This window comes from Magnolia sinica, chromosome 6 (assembly GCF_029962835.1).
Source record: "Magnolia sinica isolate HGM2019 chromosome 6, MsV1, whole genome shotgun sequence".
Lineage (NCBI taxonomy): Eukaryota > Viridiplantae > Streptophyta > Magnoliopsida > Magnoliales > Magnoliaceae > Magnolia > Magnolia sinica.
This window is the reverse complement of record NC_080578.1, coordinates 64305170-64323773: the sequence shown is the minus strand read 5'-3', so window position 1 is coordinate 64323773 and position 18604 is coordinate 64305170. Positions and strand designations below refer to the sequence as shown.

The 18604-nt window shown below is 43.1% G+C and overlaps 1 protein-coding gene across 1 annotated transcript in view; it reads right to left on the bottom strand.

The window, feature by feature from the left end:
- The window catches only part of LOC131248814 (uncharacterized), a 55416-nt gene extending 37133 nt beyond the window's left edge, over positions 1–18283 (bottom strand). The window contains exon 1 of the mRNA XM_058249287.1: positions 18037–18283. Coding sequence (XP_058105270.1) covers positions 18037–18201 — 165 coding nt within the window. The 5' untranslated portion in view covers positions 18202–18283. The remainder of the gene's footprint in view (positions 1–18036) is intronic.
- Between the last annotated feature and the right edge of the window lie 321 nt (positions 18284–18604).

Below are 18604 nucleotides of genomic sequence, written 5' to 3'. Positions count from 1 at the left end.
CCATTCCTCTTGTATTTTCAATTTCTTCGAGGTATCTTAGCCGAGGTAATTCAATACTCTTCATAGCCAACAATTGTTTCAGCATAGGAGGTATGTCTTTTCTTGGGAACAAATACTTCATATGGTCTTCATTTTGCCTTGACCTTTTATATGTCATTATAATCGCACGACCATTTCTATCTTCTTCATTGCTGTCTCTTTCAACATCCTGATCATCTTCTTTATTTTCTTTTTTCCAAGTGATGTTGGCTGATGTTGGTTGAAAAGCAGACACTCTTCGAATCATCTTTTGAAGAGCATAGGCCTTCATAGCAAGATCACGAAAGGTTTTCCAATCTTTACTAATCAGGTTGCATGCTAGTTCTGGTCTTATGCCTTCTAAACATAGTTTTACTTGTTCTGATTCCTGCAGAGGATGTCGACGTGATGCCCCCAAGTCATTCCTGTTGGGGGCCTTGCACAAAACCTTAGGATTTAGCCTCCCGAAACAAACCAGAATTATGGTAATAAAGCAATGAAATAAATCAAAGCATAAATCACACACCACACGAGATTTTTCCGTGGAAAACCCTTAAAGAGGTAAAAACCACAGGACCTCGTCCAGATCAACAATCCACTATGAAGTAGAACGTTACAACCGATCACAAGCACACCTCGCTTGAATCAAACCTTCTTCACTCAAGAAAAACGGAGAGATCTCACCAATTACGAGGACGTAGAAGCGCTGAGATATAAGTTGCATAGTAGATAACCTCCACGAGCATAATCTCCCTTCTACAAGTTTCCTCTCTCTTTCTCTCTCTCTTTCTCTCACACCTTTGATAGCCCTCTTGTTTTTCTAGGAACCCCTATTTATAGTTTTAGGAAATTCCTTTCCGCATCCTAGTTGCGAAAGGACTCAAATTTCCGCAATCCGCAAAATCGCGGAACGAATCTGCGTAACCACGACCGATCGAGACGAAGCCACAACCGGTCGAGCGCCACCCTCAACCGGTCGAGCACCCCCGGAAAAAATAGTCCATAGTCACTGGACTTTGAGTCGAGTCAGGACTCGACTCCACGACTGGTCGTGCACCAGCCCTCGACCGGTCGTGTAAGGCTCGCGACCGGTCGAGCACGGGGAAAAAACCCCATCAAACCTCCCCCTTTTTAACCCAGGAGGGATTTACCTTCTTCAAGCCAACCTGGTTTCTACAAACCTCAAACTTGCCCTTGAGCAAAGTCTTAGTCATCATGGCTGACCCATTATCATCTGTGTGGACCTTCTCAAGCAATAACACCTTCTTTTCCAAAGTATCCCTGATCCAGTGACACTGAATCTCTATATGCTTTGACTTGGAATGCTGACTTGGATTCTTGCTCAAGTGTACAGCACTCTAACTATCGCAATAGACCATGTGTTCCTCCTGCTTCAGGTTAAGTTCATGTAAGAACCTCTTCATCCAAAGCATCTCACATGCGTCTGTGACTGCAATGTACTTGGCCTCTGTTGTCAACAATGCTACGACCTTCTGTAACTTGCTCTACTAAGAAACTGCTCCCCTTGCAAACGTGAACATGAACCTCGAGGTAAACTTCCTGGAGTCTATGTCGCCTGCATATCTGCATCTGTGTAGCCCTCTAACATAGGTTTTCTGTCACCATAGCATAGGCTCAACCTGGATGAACCTCTTAGATACCGCAGTATCCACTTAACCGCTGCCCAATGTTCTTTGCCAGGATTAGCAAGATACCGGCTGACAACACCAACCTCATATGCTAAGTCTGGGCGTGTACACACCATAGCATACATCAAACTTCCTACAGCTGACGCGTAGGGTATCTTCTGCATCTCTTCCACCTCTGCCTTCGTCTTGGGACACTGTCTGTCGCTTAATCTGAAGTGACCATCCAGTGGAGTACTGACCGGCTTCGCTGCATTCATATTGAACCGCTCTAGGATTTTCTCAATATATCGCTCTTATGACAGCCAAAGCTTCCTATTGCTTCTGTCACGGGTTATCTCCATTTCTAGGATCTGTCTAGCCGGGCCCAAGTCTTTCATCACAAAAGACTTGCCCAACTCCTGTTTCAGCCTGTCGATCTTCTTGATGTCTTTTCCCATGATGAACATGTCATCAACGTATAACAGCAGAACTAAAAAATCACCATCTGAGAACTTGCGCGTGAACACACAGTGGTCCGACTCCGTTCTGTCATACCCATGTTGTAACATGAACGAGTCGAACTTCTTGCACCATTGTTGTGGAGCTTGTTTCAGCCCATACAAGCTCTTCCTCAGCCTATACACCATATGCTCTTTGCCCTTGACTTCAAACCCCTCTGGTTGGTGTATGTAGATCTCTTCTTCCAAGTCACCTTGGAGGAAGACAATTTTAACATCTAACTACTCTCTCCAGATCCATGCTAACCGCCAACCCAAGCAACACCCGTATGGATGTCATCTTCACCACTGGTGAGAATATCTCCTCGAAGTCTATACCTTTCCTCTAACCAAACCCTTTCACCACAAGTCTGGCCTTGAACCTCGTCTGTGAATTCTTCTGCTCAACGTTCTTTCTGAACACCCACTTGTTGCTCAAAGCTTTCTTGCCCTTAGGCAATTTCACCATATCATAGGTGTGGTTCTTATGCAAGGATTCCATCTCCTCTTGCATAGCTTTCAACCACTCCCCCTTGTGCTTGTCAGCTAGGGCCTCAGAATAATCTTCTAGCTCTCCCTCATCACTCAGCATAATGTACTCATGTGGCGAGTACCTCTTGGACGGTTGTCTGTCCCCAGATGACCTCCTCACCTGTAGTTCAACAGGTGAATCAAGTGGGGGCTGCTCCCCTAGTCCATCTTCTGAAGGAACTCCCTCGTCCTCTACACCTTGCAGTACTCCCCCGTCATCAGGCACCATGGGAGGAATAATCAGATCCATGTCTTCTAGCTCACCTGAACTAGGCTGGTTCTTCTCTGGCTTACCAATGTCTTCTATACACTGATCTTCAAAGAAAACCACATCTTTGCTCCTGACGAGCTTCTTCTTGGTCGGATCCCACAATCTTTAACCGAACTTTTCATCACCGTATCCCAAGAACATACACTGCCTGATCTTCATATCGGGCTTAGACCTCTCGTCCTTTGGTACGTGAACGGATGCCCTGCATCCAAACACCCTGAGATGACTGTACGATGGATCCTGTCCAGTCCACACCTTCTCGAGTACTTCTCCATTCAACGGGGCTGATGGAGACTTGTTTATCAGATACACTGCCATGTGCATTGCTTCTCCCCAGAACATTTTGGGCATGGCATTCCAAATCGGTTACGTAATGGCGGTAACGGCCGTTTCATATCAAGCTTGGACTTCTCATCATTTGGTACGTGAACGGATGCCCTGTATTAAACACCTAAGATGACTATACGATGGATCCTCTCCAGTCCGCACCTTCTCAGGTACTTCTCCATTCAACGAGGCTGATGGAGACTTGTTTTCAGATACACTTCCGTGTGCATTGCTTCTCTCCAGATTGTCTTAGGCAATTTCGCATGGGATAACATGCATCTGATTCTCTCTACAATGGTGCGATTCATTCGCTCAGCTACACCATTATGTTGGGGGGTCTTGAGAACCGTCTGTTCATTCCATATACCCAAGGATTTGCAGTACTTATGAAAGTCGCCAATGTATTCACCACCATTGTCAGTGCGGATGCACTTCAATGATCTACCTGTCTCTCTCTCGACCATAGCATGAAACAATTTAAACACACCAAAGACCTCGTCCTTGGATTTCAAAGCATAAACCCAAACCCTCCTAGATGTATCATCTATAAAAGTGACAAAATACAATGCCCCACCCAACGTTTTTGTCCTCATAGGACCATAAACATCAGAATAAACCAAATCTAATACATGCACTTTATTAATATGAGAAGCAATTTTGATGAATGAAACTCTATGTTGTTTTCCTGATAAACAATCAAGACAGGTTTTGAGAGGCATACCTATCACGTCTGGAAGGAGCCGCTTCCTCGCTAGTAGCTGAAGCCCTTTTTCACTCATGTGGCCTAGACGCCTGTGCCACATATCAATAGTTGAATCTTCCACTGCATTCAACCCACCCTTGCACACACTGACACTTGCCTTGTAAAGGGTGCAACACTTCTGGCTGCGATCAACGAACCCTTGATGAGCTTCCAGCGCCCACCAGCAAACCAGCTTTCATAGCCATCATCATCTAACCTTCCCGTCGACATCAAGTTGAGGCGAAGGTCTGGGATATGCCTCACATCCCTGAGAACCAATGTGCAGCCCACATCGGTCTTCACACAAATATCACCGACCCCTAAGATCTTCAATATGCCAGAATTTCCCATCTTCATGGTCCCATAGTCACCAGACTTGTAGCTTGTGAAGAAGTCCCTGCGTGGAGTCGCATGAAAAGAAGCTCCTAAGTCAATCACCCAGTCGGTGTCCTGACTCGTAGCCGTGAGACAAATATCATGATCTGCTGAAAGAATAACTACAACGTCGCCATCTGAAGCGACCACAGTGGAATCTGATTCATCTTCCTTCTCCTTTCCTTTTCCTTTCTTGTCGTTCTTCTTACCACGACATTCATGCTTGTAGTGGCCCTTCTTGCCACAATTCCAGCAATCAACATCCTTTCTGTTACTCGACTTGCATCTTGATTTATCTTGGGCCTTCCCGCCCTTCCTGTTCTTTCCTCTTCCCCGTTCCTGTGTCACAAGGGCCTCTTGCTGAGTAAACCCCTGAGACTTCCTCCTTATCTCCTCATTGAAGAGACAGCTGGTCACCTGTTCCATGGATATCTTTCCGTCTGGCGCGGAGTTACTTAGAGACACCACCAATGTCTCCCAACTGTCAGGCAATGAACTAAGTAATAGTAAAGCCTGCAATTCATCATCCAAGACCATCTTCATAGCAGAGAGCTGGTTCACTATATTGCTGACCTCATTCATGTGCTCGGCCACAGAACCACCATCCTTGAACATGAGATTCACAAGTCGCCTTATCAGAAAAATTTTATTACCGGCTATCTTCCTCTCATACAACCCTTCGAATTTCAGCCATAGGCTAGCAGCTGAGGTCTCCATAGACACATGGTGGAACACAGAATCATCCAACCATTATCTAATAAACCCCACCGCCTTTCGGTCCATCTTCTTCCAATCATCATCAAACATATCTTTGGATTTTGCTGATATGTCTAAAATTGGAGAATATAGGTCCTTGCAATAAAGCAAGTCCTCCATCTTAGCCTTCCATATGGTCCAGTTAGAACCATTGAGGCTGATCATCCTTGATGAGCCACCTTCCATAATTCAAAAACCGATCCTACCCGTTCAATGAACTTGGCTCTGATACCACTTTGTTGGCGGCCTTGCACAAAACCTTAGGATCTAGCCTCCCAAAACAAACCAGAATTATGGATAATAAAGCAATGAAATAAATCAAAACATATATCACACACCACATGAGATTTTTACGTGGAAAACCCTTAAAAGAGGTAAAAACCACGGGACCTCATCCAGATCAACAATCCACTATGAAGTAGAACGTTACAACCGTCTTCACTCACGCAAGAGTGGATAAACAATGAGAGAATAAAAGAAAAAAGGAGAGATCTCACCGATTACGAGGACGTAGAAGCGTTAAGATATAAGTTGCACAGTAGATAACCTCCATGAGTATAATCTCCCTTCTGCAAGCTTCTTCTCTCTCTTTCTCTCTCTCACACCTTTGATAGCCCTCTTGTGTTTTTCATATCTTTAGAAAAACCCTAGGAACCCCTATTTATAGTTTTAGGAAACTCTTTTCCGCATCCCAGTTGCGAAAGGACTCAGATTTCCGCAATCTGCAAAATCGCAGAACGAATCTGCGTAACCGCGACCGGTCGAGACGAAGCCACGACTGGTCGAGCGCCACCCACGACCGGTCAAGCACCACCCTCGACCAGTCGAGCACCCCCGGAAAAAATAGTCCAAAGTCGCTGGACTTTGAGTCGAGTCAGGACTTGACTCCACGACTGGTCATGCACCAGCCCTCGACCGGTCGTGTAAGGCTCACGACCAGTCGAGCATGGGGAAAAAACCCCATCACTTCCATCGACTGATGAATTCTTCGACTGGTTCTTCTTGGCGAATAGAGGCCAGTTCGGTCAAACTAACTTCTCTGTCAAAAGAGAAAAAGTTTGACATAAAAGCATCCTGCATCTAATCCCAAGTATGAATAGATCCTGGGATTAAACCTGAATACCATCTAAAAGCTCTTCCTGTCAGAGAAGATCCGAATAATCACAGACAATATTGAGGAACTCCAGAGAAATTTCCCATCTTTGTTATGAAATGCATCATATGCTCTATTGGCAGGGTGTCCCAAAACCGGTGGTACCCATTACGCGATACGGGGCCGTATCGGCCGAGTCCCTTTTTTGTACACGTAACGGCCATTACAAGTCCGTTACGGGCGTAATGGCCGTTACTGACCCATAACGGCTATTACGAGCCTTGGGAAAAAAATAAATAAATAAATAACCCTTACCTTTTTCCTTTCTTTTCCTCTTCTTCTTCTCTCTCTTCTTCTTCTTCTTCTTCCTCTTCTCGGCGTGCTACGGCCCTGCTGCGGCTGCGGCTATGACCCTGCTGCAGCTGCGGCTACGACCCTGCTGCGACTGCGGCTGCGGCTACGGCCTCCTCCTCCTCCTCCTTCTCTCTCTCTCTCTCCCTCTCTCTCTCTCTCTGTTCTTTCCCTCTTTCCCTCTTTTTTCTTCTCTTCTTTCCCTCTTTTTTCTTTTCGGTTTCCCTCTCTCCTTTTTTTTTTTTTTTGGGGGCAGGCGTAAGCTGCGGTAGGTACGTGTCACACTGAGACGAGCGCTGACACTCCTCGATCTCCGAGTTGTACGAACGGTTCAAAGGAGATCAAAGTTTTATAGGCTCCACAGTGATGTATTTATTATATCCACACCGTTCATCTATTTTTAAATATTATTTTAGAGCATTACCTAAAAAATGAATCGTATCCAACGATCGTCTGGACCACACCAAAAATAGCAGCGGAGATGATGATTTTCACCGTTAAACAATTCGTAGGCCCACCGTAACATTTATTTTCCATCCAATCTGTTCATGCGGTAAAAAAGACCTGAATGAAGAGGAAAAACAAATTTGATATTGATCTAAAAGTTATGTGATCCCAAAAAAGTTTTCAATGGTAGACGTTCAATCCCCCACTGCTTTTTGCAGTGTGGTCCACTTGATAATTAGATCTGTATTATTTTCGTGTCAAGCCTTAAGACGATCTTGTCAAATGAATGGACGGTTTAGATATAACACATTCATCATGCGTGGGGCCCAAAAAACTTTGACATGTGTGCTACACTTCACAATCCAAGTCCCGGCTAATTTGGGGCCTTAAAAAATTGTACCAAAGACATATTAACTTAAAATTTACCAATTAAATTATAAACTGCAATTGCTAACTCACAATGCCAAAATCAAATTATTTGAATAGTTTTAATTGTTATTTGGTGTACTCTTATTTTTTAAAATAGGGCCTTTTGATTTTTTTCATGATTCACTATCCAATAAATGTCCACTAATACATAAGTGGGATAATGACAATAAATTGCATGAATTTGAGGATAATTTGGGGCATAGATTGGTCCTCCAAGTCAACCCGAAATTGGCAACGCCATCTACCTGAATTTAATTTCATTTTTTTAAAGAACTACTGGGAGAAAGATATTAAATTGTTAAGTATATAAATTAGATATTTAGAAAATTAAATATATACATTTTGTAGTCAAATTCAGGTTACCTGGTTCAAAAATTAATCAGACAGTCCGATACAGCTTCTCACCAAAGAGTGGACCGTTACACCACCATAAACATGTTCCAATTTATAAATAAATGCATATTTGGAATGCTTAGAATATTCCGGATTTAATACATATTTTTTATATTTTTTTGACAAAAAAAAAAAATTTACGCCGTTACGGGCCGTTACGCCCCCATATCGCCGTTACGACCCCGTATCCGTATTGGTTTTGGAGGTCACCGTTACGCCAACCGATACCGATATGGGACACCTTGGCTACTGGTGATCCGTTCCCATTAAATTTTTGAAAGTCTGGGTGTTAAAAATCAGCGGGAAACGGCATTTCTTCTATTTCACGAGGATACGGTGTCTGCTATTGAAATTTTTTATTCTGACCTTGCTTTTCTAGATGAATGGATTCGATGACCATCTGTCGGATTTCTTCTCGCGTTATGTTCTGAGTAATATTAGCCGTTGGTTCTTGTAATCTAACTGCTTGCGGTTGTGGCCTTTCTACTTGTAGTTCAATGTTGTTCACAACAATCACTGTTGGAAAATTAGGGACTCTTTCGGCTACGTGTTTATCTGGTGAAAGTTGGTTAGGCTGATTGATGTCTGCCAATAAAACTTCCATTTTCTTATTCTTCGATCGTCTTGATATTGAAGGAGGAAGTGAGTGTTGCACTGCTGACGTTGTTGAAGAAGATGAACTATTGTTTGGTTTGAAACCAGCTTACCGTCGCTTCGAAGGACTAGCTGACTCAGATCGTAGCATTCTTAATGCATGAGTTTGCTTGAAATCTTTTGCAAGAGGTACTGTGAGTGAACATTCGCTAGTCGCAATGGCTTCCCCTTTATTCTTCTGAACTCGTAATGATTCTGTGGATGATGTCTTTACGGTTGTAGTTAACGGTACCAGAAGACCTTTCGAAGTGACGGGCCTTTCTGTTTTTCTCGAATGAGATGATTGCATGACCAAGGCAGGACTGTGTCTCACAACACTTCGCATAATCGACCCTGTACTTGGCGAGATGATGCTTCTTGTGGAGGTAGATCGAATTTTCCGTCTTTTGGATGATAACATCCTCCATCCTCCCTCGTCTTGTTGAGCTACTGGTGAAACAGAGATCATTCCGTCCATTATATGAAATTCCCAACCCCTGATCACAGCGGATTTTGCTTTCTCTGGTACTTTCTTCTTTGTTTAGGTTTGTCATTGATCGTAACTCGCGGTTTTATCTTTTTACCTTTGGACAAAATATAAAATCGCAATTAGTATCCAAGTGATAAAACATTCTATCTTAGAGATGAAGGGGAGGATGTTCCTGTTGAGAGTCGTCATTTTGGAGTCTTTCGACGCCAAACTATAACAAAAGTTCCTATAACCTTCTCAATGTCAATCTTAAATAGGATAAGAGTCCCCAACAAAGTCGCCATTTTGTTTCGACAAGAAACAAATGCATTTGGTTTGGAAATTATCTTATTTAATCATAACAAAGAGAAACTAGAAAGAGAACATTCATCATATTTATTTATTCCGAGTTCATTTACATCCTTTGATTTCCCTTTATTCTAAGATACAATATCCAGAATACAAGAATTGAGAGAGTTTGAATATCAAATCCGGCAGCATTTCCGCTTGTGATTTGATCATCTCGTTGAGAGGAATGTTGTGCTGATCTGATCATCTGATCTCTCTTTCTTAAGCTCATGTTCCTGTACAAAAGGAAGATCGAAGATCGCATTTTTATCCAGCCATTTTGACAGCATTCCGGCTCTTGAGTGTTCACTCCTGCGCAACAACAGGGTGTTGCGCGATCCGACGCAAAGCTCCTCTCTTCTTCCTCCCTTCTCCTCTTGATACCTTCAGACTTCTCTTCTTCTCTAGAGCTCTGATCTTCTTCAGAATCTTCAACGTATGCAAATGAGAGAGGGAGTGGGGTATTTATAGGCCTCCACACGTGCGAACCCTCGATCCTTGTGCCATGGGGCCCACCTTCCATCAAATCTCAACCGTTCGAATCATCTTGACCCACCAATGTTGTGCAAGAGTGCGCAACCAACATGTCCTTTGCGTGGTCCCTCGCAACCAACATGGTTTGAGCGGGTTCACGCAACACTATTCATCCACGCAAACACTATTCATCCGTGCAAACACTATTCACCCGTGCAACTATTCACCCGCGCAACTATTCATCGCAGCACTATTCATCGAGAGATTTATGATAGAGAGAGGGCCACGCGATGGACAGGGCTGCTTATCTTGGAATCTTGATGCGCAACAAACCAAACTCCTTTTGACTCGTGTATTTTTTTTTTTGCCCCAACAGATATGCCTCTTCTCCAGTCAAATGACCCAGATGGACCCACAGAACAATAAGGACGAAGCGGATTCCTCAAAATCATCTCTGTGGGCCCCACAGCATGTCGTGTGTACACCGCAAGAGGTGCACTCGCGATGCACTGGACCTCGACCCTAGTCAAACTAGGTTTAGCAGTGAATGTACGAGGACCGTTCGACCATCAGGTCCCATCCTGATGATCTAAACCGTCCATCGTGTAGGTAGGTCCATCTCGACCAAACCCTGCCCACTCGCGCACAATGGAACACGTGTGCAGGCGCACGAACCATAGCACAACCTGGCTATATGCAACAACTTTCGAAATGGGGAACCACATTCGATTTCATTGCCAGCTTGGCAATCCGGGAGCTACTGCATCCTGCAATCTCAGTCGTCCCTCCCGGTGTCAATCCCCGCCCTACGTCCAGCGCCGAAAAAGGAGCAGCCTGCTGACGAGAAAAAGGTGGTGGGAAGTTTTTCCCTTTGGGAAAACACGCTGGCTTGATCCGAGCCTTTCGCCCAAGCTCCCTAGATGATCTCAACCATCCACACTAGGGCAGCCTCAAAACCAGCTGTTAGGGCGACCAACCTTCAACTAAAATCTCCCAGTGCGAGAAAACAACCATGGAAGGGAAAATCTAGTGAGATGCAAGGTGGCAACGAGTAGCGATGGGATTGTTGGGCCCCACAGGGATCGGTGCCCCCATCTAGTCCATCCAGATGGCTTCGATTGCCATCTGAACCCGTCAATGAGAAATCGCCATTGGTGGCAACGTCATCTTTTCCATCAAACAAGAAAACCCACCATGATGAAGTGGGCCCCATTTTTGGATCAAATGCACTCATCCGATGGGCCATGATGATAGGAAATCCATCCCATTGATGGATTGCTCCCATGCAAAACAGAAAGCAAAAAGAAGAGCGAGAAATGCAGCTACTTATCGTGGCTGTTCGTGGTAATGAATAAGGACTATCGGGAGCCAACCCTAAGCCTATAAATAGACCACGTTGTTCTCAGGATTCCCACCAAAAAACCAAAGAGAGAGAAGAGGAAGAGAGAGAGAGAGAGAGAGAGAGAGAGAGTATGCAAGCATAGGTGTTGAACTCAGTGCCGCACTGCACGAAGTCGACCCGATCAGCTCGAATCGAGTTGGGTCAGTGCAGGCCGGAAGCACCACTATAAGAAAGAAAAACAGAGGGAGAAGACGAAAGAGGAAGGAGAAAAGAGGAGAGAAACAGAGAGAAAGCAGAAGAGAGAGAGGGAGAGAGAGAGAGAGAGAGAGAGAGAGAGAGAAAGGGGAGTATGACTTGCTGCCGAGTCCGGGATCCTGGGTTGGCTCTGGCTGCTATTTGACCGAGTCCAGCGGTGAGAACTCTCTCCACTGACTCGTCGAGCCGCCGCACAAACCCTGGCCATCGGTCAGAGACAGGACAAGATGCGGATTGTGCTACCTTCCCTCCTGTGATTAGGTAGACGTTGTTGCACCATTAATCGCTATGGGGTCGGCTCAACTTGCTGAGTCAACTGGTCATGACAGCAGCTACAACTACTGGGCTACTCTTGCACCCCTCCTTAGACATGGCTCGAGTGAGTTCGACTCAACAGCCATCACTTCCAGCTAGGCCGGACTCAATAACTCATCGAGTTTCGGGTTGCCTCAAGGGTGAACTCAACTTGAGCATTGGTAACGCCACTGCTGACTTTGGTATGGCAGAAATGGTGGGCCAACGGCTCGGGCCGACTCAACTCAGATCGGCTCGGTTAAGCCCCCTTGACTGAGTTCATGAAAGAAGGAATTCATCAAGGTTGGGATCACTTAAACTAGCAAGTAATCAGGCCAAACAACTTCTACTTTGTAACCTCATAGTCACGCTTCTCTTAATTTTGAGTAAAGAGTTGTAGGTTTCGATCACCCTTGGAATGCTAAACTTGCGGGTTGGTGATAATTATGAGCTGACCAGGGATGAAATGACCCTCCAACCCTTCAGAAGAGAATCGGCCAAGACCTAAGCCTAATTAACCCTAATCTTGTTCGAATGATAGGTGACCGGATTATCCTAAACTCTTTAAGTACCTTGGAACCAGGAAACGCCCCCTCTAGAGGTGATGATTTCTTCCCCTTGAGCTTTCCACTTTCATGTTAGCTTAAGTGATAGTTACATTTTAGTTTTAACTGATAACTAATATTTCTAATTCACGATTACTTGTGCTAGTTATTGAATCTTATTATCAAATTATATGCTTAACATTTATCTTGCATGAACATCTATATGTTTTACTTTTATACCTTTTCATACATGTGGATTGCTTGTAGAACTTGAATTGTTACATCTATCAGTGGAAAATCCCACTTATATATGTACATCCAGACTTGGGATGTAACTTGACTGATTGTGATTAAAATGGACCCTCGACCTAGTGGCTACTTTGACCGATGGATTAAATGGAACATTGATACGAGCTTACCATCCATGGGCTTTTGTGCCTATGTGGCTTTTGGGGATAATCCTTTTTTTATCGCATCAACTCGGTACTTGCCCTATGTGGCTTTGATTTGATATCGGCCCCATGTAGCTTCAGTTTGATATTGCCCTAAGTAGATTGATAGATTATCTTTGTGTAACCATACGATGGTAAGATCCACTTGTTGAACTATGATTGGTCACTAGTCGAGGAGGTGACCATTAAACATCCTAGTGTTGGAGTCTCATGGGCCAAGGATGGTGGTATGGGACACTATGCCCGAGCTGTCGGTCTATGATGGGTGACAAGCGCCCACCCCCCCCCAAGTGACCTTTGAGCTTTCTTAAATTAGTTGGTTGCAATTGGAATAATAACAGTTGGGCTAATCATGCAATCATAGCATACGGGTCACTATGCGCGTGCTATATGTATTTTCGCTGTAACTAGTCACTGGTCACTACGCACGTACAAGATGTACTTTCGTTGGTGATTGGCCATGGGCCACAACGCACATACTATATGTACTTTCGCTGGTGGTTAGCTTCTTTTTGTGAGCTTGGTTACTACACACGTACGAGATGTACTTTCGCTGGTGACCATCCACGGGTCACTACGCACGTACCATATGTACTTTCGCTGGTGACTGACCACGGGTCATTACGCACGTACGAAATGTACTTTCGCTGGTGACTGACCACTGGTCACCACGCACGTACGAGGTGTACTTCTAGTCATGGGCCACTACGCATGTACTATATGTACTTTCGCTGGTGGTTAACCTCTTTTTGTGAGCTTGGTCACTACGCACGTACAGGATGTACTTTCGCTGGTGGCTGGCCACATTCATGGGTTTTGCCCAAAAGCCAACTAGATGAGCATCCTCAATTGATGTGCACTCATGCATCCATGCATTTAATAAGACTACATCATGTATTGTTTTAAATGCCTTATTGTTTAAAACTATGCTTGACTAATGTGGCGGTGTGTAATCTTAATGGGAATTCACACTGAGCTGGCCACTCATTCATCGAATATTCAACCATACAAAGGATGCAGGTTTAGATGAGGACGCTTATGGAGCAGGCCTAGGTGCTGACTCCCCAAGTTTGGGGGATGAATTCTACGAAGAGGAACCACGCCAGGAGGCGGCAGAATTTTATGGGCTCTACCGGTAGTTGCAGTTACTTCCTTACTAGTTTGACTTTTGAACATTTGAAACTTATGGGTTTTGTACTAAAGTCCCCAGCTAGGATCTTGATATATTCTGTTATATGATGGTTTACCATGCTTAATTTTATCCTAGATAACACTCGGGTTGTTGAAATGAAAGAGCGTTGCGCTCGGGTCTCAAAAACAGGGGCGTTACACATTACTACCATGAACAAATATGGAGACAATCGATCTCCCTGCCTCAACACTCTAGATGCTTGAAAAAACCATTTAGGAGAGCCGTTAACTAACACTAAGAATTTCTTCAACTGAACGCAAGCACTAGTCCATGATCGCCATTTTATTCCGCATGCCAAACAACCCAACATGTAGTCTAAGACACCCCAATCCACATGGTCATGCTTTTTCGATGTTCAACTTGTAGACAACCCCTTTCTTTCCTTTCCTATGGACAACTAACCAAGGTTATTGTACAGACCTCATTAGTATCTGTCTTTCTAGCCATTCTGCCTTCTCCTCCGACGGGATCGACTCAAATCCAATATCATTCATATTAGGCCTTTTATAAGCCTCAATTTCATACGATACAAGTGATAAAACTCAATGAGTATTTTCGATATCCGATTCATCTTCAATAGACACATCCACCAAGTGTTTAGAGATCATGGTAATCCTTCATCTCATGACAGTGGGGAAAAGTTGTGCTTTTGTCCTCTTCTTTGTGCCACGTTGCCCTTTATGCCTCAATAAGATTTCTTCAATTTTGAGAACATACTCCGCTCTCATTTTTTTCTCTTTCTTCCCATTGAAAGGTGCTAAATGGCTTCATTTCCTCTTCCTCGTTGATCATGGCTATTTTAGTTAGAATCATCCCTATTTTTCCCCTCAATACTCCTGAAGTGAGCCTTGTTCCACTTCTTTAATTTACATTTAACATATTGCAGCTTCTTCATAAAGACAAAACTAACACATCTTCATAGGTATTGTTGTGCCCCCACTACGGCATTAATTTAAGGAAGTATGAGTGATCAAGCCACATATTCTCCAATTTCAAAGGGGGTGGATGGGCCTTTGCTTAAGCATTCAGAATCCAACAAATTCAGATGATGATCAGATGTCAGCATTGGAAGTATGGTGGACAGCATCTTGGAAAAATGTTCCTCCACTCCTTCAACACTAAAAATCAGTCCAATTTGCATTTAACAAACCTTGAGTACCAATTCAACCACATGAAAATCCTGCCCATGAGAGGTATAGGAATAAAATCTAATTCATTACCACTTTAGAGAACCTTCTCATGCATTTCGTTAAATAGCTATCCACAATTTCTCTAATAAGAATCTGATAGTGTTTAAGTCCCCTCCCAAGCACCACATCCCTTGCCATCGCATATCACCCTACGCTTTAATTACTCACTCCTGACAGTTCCACCAGACAGCAAATATTAGTGACTATCCACAAAAGTCCGTCCTCTTTCAATACAAACTAGTTGAAGATGGAGAATTCCCCAATCAGCTCACCAACGTACTGACTACATTGTTGCCCCATATGTCAACACAGCCTCAAGATCTCTCTCGGTGGCAAAATAGAGTTACTAAAATTTTTGCTTCCCCACATTTCCAGCAACAGCTAGGCAAATAAAATGGTTCTTTTTTTATTTGAAAGTTAACTGTAAAATTTTATTTAAAAGTCACGAGGAGTGAGCTAGAAATACTAAATAAGAAAAGCAGAAAGAAAATTACAAATGAAAAGATGAATGTAGCTGGTCAGGATCTATCATATTTACACAAGGAGCCCATCCCAACGTGCAGAAATTGATCTTATGTATACAGTCCAGCACTGTAATCGCCATATTTTTTTTATTTTTTTTTTTTTTTTTTTTAAGAGGTTAATTGCCATATTGTTAAAGCAACGATCATTTCAAACTCTCCAAATTACCCAAAATATAGCCATGATAAGTAATCGCCATAATGCCTTTGTAGATTTACCATCCCTCCCACCATGCCAAGCCCATAAAAGATCAAAAACTGAGTTCGGCATCAACCACTCTGTACCAAGAGAGGCAAGAAAATGGTCCCAGATTCATCTTGCATAATTACAGTGGATGAATAAATGATCAATTGTTTCCACATCCCCCATAAACAACAATACATTTGGAAGAATAAGCCCGCCGTTGTAAATTACCCATTGTTAATACTCACTTTTTATCCACTAACCATACAAAAGCAGTAACTCAAGGGGGAGCACCATACGACCACAAATGATAAGGAAAACAAGCATGCCGAATACTTGAAGAAGCTTGCAACAATGAATAGGAGTGAACTGAAAACCAACCTGATCTGTGAGCAGACCAAATCATTGCATAAAAAGGTTCTTTGTGTCTTGGGTAAGCAAAATATCAACCTTCTTACAGACTACAATGTCTTTAATCGCAAATATCTTCATGGCAGCCCTTGGTACATTTTGTTTTCAATTTATTTATGCGGGATCCATGGTTAAGTGATCCAAACCATTGATTTGATGGGCCTCAATATTGATTGCCCATGCACACAAAAAAGGTCCTAGATTGGAAGATCCTAGATATAGAATATTTGGCCATGAATGTGAACTGTTTCTTCATTTTCGTTCTTGACCCTCTATTTGTTGGACCACCTATTGAAGGGTAAGGATTTTTCCATCTGGGAGATCTTCCGTGCATTGGCAATCGACAGCAAGTCCAATAGTATCAATGGTTTGGCTTATTGATACATAGGCCGCACTTGTACATGTTGAAATCCCAGACTTCCAATCCAAGAATTGTAAATATATCCAACAAAAGTAATGGCAACATACAAGAAAAGTTGTAGTACAACCCCAAGACAAAAGAAGGATTGTCATATTATGGAACTTCACATGCATCTCCCATGTTGGTAAGTTCTGCTACAGCCCGGATGAAATGCTCTTCGCTTTTGTGAGACAAAAATTGAAGCATGTATTGAGTTTACAGTGAAGACACACTTGAAGCCATTAGGATGCGTAGAGATGCCAATGGATTATGAGGAAAATTAAGAACCTTATCAAAATGAAATGATTCGCCCATGAGGATACAAACCGTGCTTGTTCCAGTTTACCTTTTTGTTATCAGAAGTTGTCTGAAGTTTGAACATGAATATTGTTTCATCTTGCTGCTATACATTTTGACTAATAAATAGAATTTATCTGGGTGGTAGGATTCTTCAATTGGTGTGGTTTATGTGCTATCAGTCACTCACAGAAGAGTCCATCAGATCAATGTTCTAGAAGATGGACCAGGCCCCAACAATAGGCCAGTCCAAACTGGTCTAACATAGGTCCGAATTGTGACTTGAACACAGTCATAAATAATGAAAGAAATAAAGAGATGACTAGTTGACCTGGACAGTGGACCAGAAATGATTTGAATGGTTTCTCCCAAAACGGTTTTTGAGGAGAAACCTGATCCATCAGGTCCTGTTATGTCCGCGATTATCTTCTTTTTTCTTCATTTCTTTTCTTTTATCTTTTTTCTTTCTTTTTTTTTTCTTTTTTTTTTTTTCTCCAGGGAATTTAACACTTTTGGGATTAGTTATTTAGTAAGAGTAGCAGCTAGCAGGTCTGTAAAAACATGATGAGAAGACTAATACAAATCATTGTAAAGATTAGAGTTCCTGGAAAGAATAAATAACAGTTATTTTTAATGTTATCATCAATTCTGTTTGTTTTTTTTTTTCTTTTCTTTTTTATTGTTTTGCCAATCATTAGTGGTCATGATCGATAAGGTCATTTGGATGCCTGTAAATGGTTTAAGTGGTCGTTTGCAGCCTGTCCTGTTCGGTTGTAAGCTGTAAATGATTTAGAGGTAAAGGATTGTCTGTGTTTGGATGGCCTGTAAATTGTTTTAAGTCCTGCAAATGGAGAGACAATCTTTCCATTTATAGCCGTTAGGCTGTAAATGGAGAGCCTGTAAATCAAATGGGGCTGAAACCTGTATACAGCATTTTTCAGCATCCAAACACAGAATGTAAACCATTTACCTGTAAATCATAACCCCATTTACAGGCATCCGAACGATCCCTAATCAAGAATTTTCTCTTCCCATCATTTAATGAAGAATTTAAGAACTTCTCTAAGCAATTTCATCAGTAGCCAGAATTTAAAAATAAAAAATCAAAATTAAAAGTCATGGAAAATAAAACAGAGACAGAGAAATTGAGAGAAAGAGAGTGCTTGCTTGCCTGCCTGCGGTTATCTGCGAAAAGGCAGGAGAATCTGCTTCTGATTTTCAGTTCATGCTGCAGATTTTGCCACTTAGGGTTTGGGTTTGGGTTTAAGCAGAGGAGAGGTTTGCAAGAGGAGGAAACGTAGAGGGCCCGATTGATGGGTGGGCGAAGCTGCGCCATGCTTCTTCCTTCCTTCTCCTCCTCGGACTCCGAGGAGAAACAGGGCGCGGATTGGGTACTCCCCCCCCCCCGCGGGACCTAGCGAGAGACGAACGGCCCTGTCAGGGGATATGTGGGGCCCACCTTGATGTATATATGTTTTATCCATCGCGTCCATCGATTTTGACACATCATTTTAGGTCATGAGCCCACAAAGGAGGCAGATTGAAGACTGAAGTGGACCACCGCGGGACCTAGCGAGAGACGAACGGCCCTGTCAGGGGATATGTGGGGCCCACCTTGATGTATATATGTTTTATCCATCGCGTCCATCGATTTTGACACATCATTTTAGGTCATGAGCCCACAAAGGAGGCAGATTGAAGACTGAAGTGGACCACACACAGGAAACAGTAGGGATTGA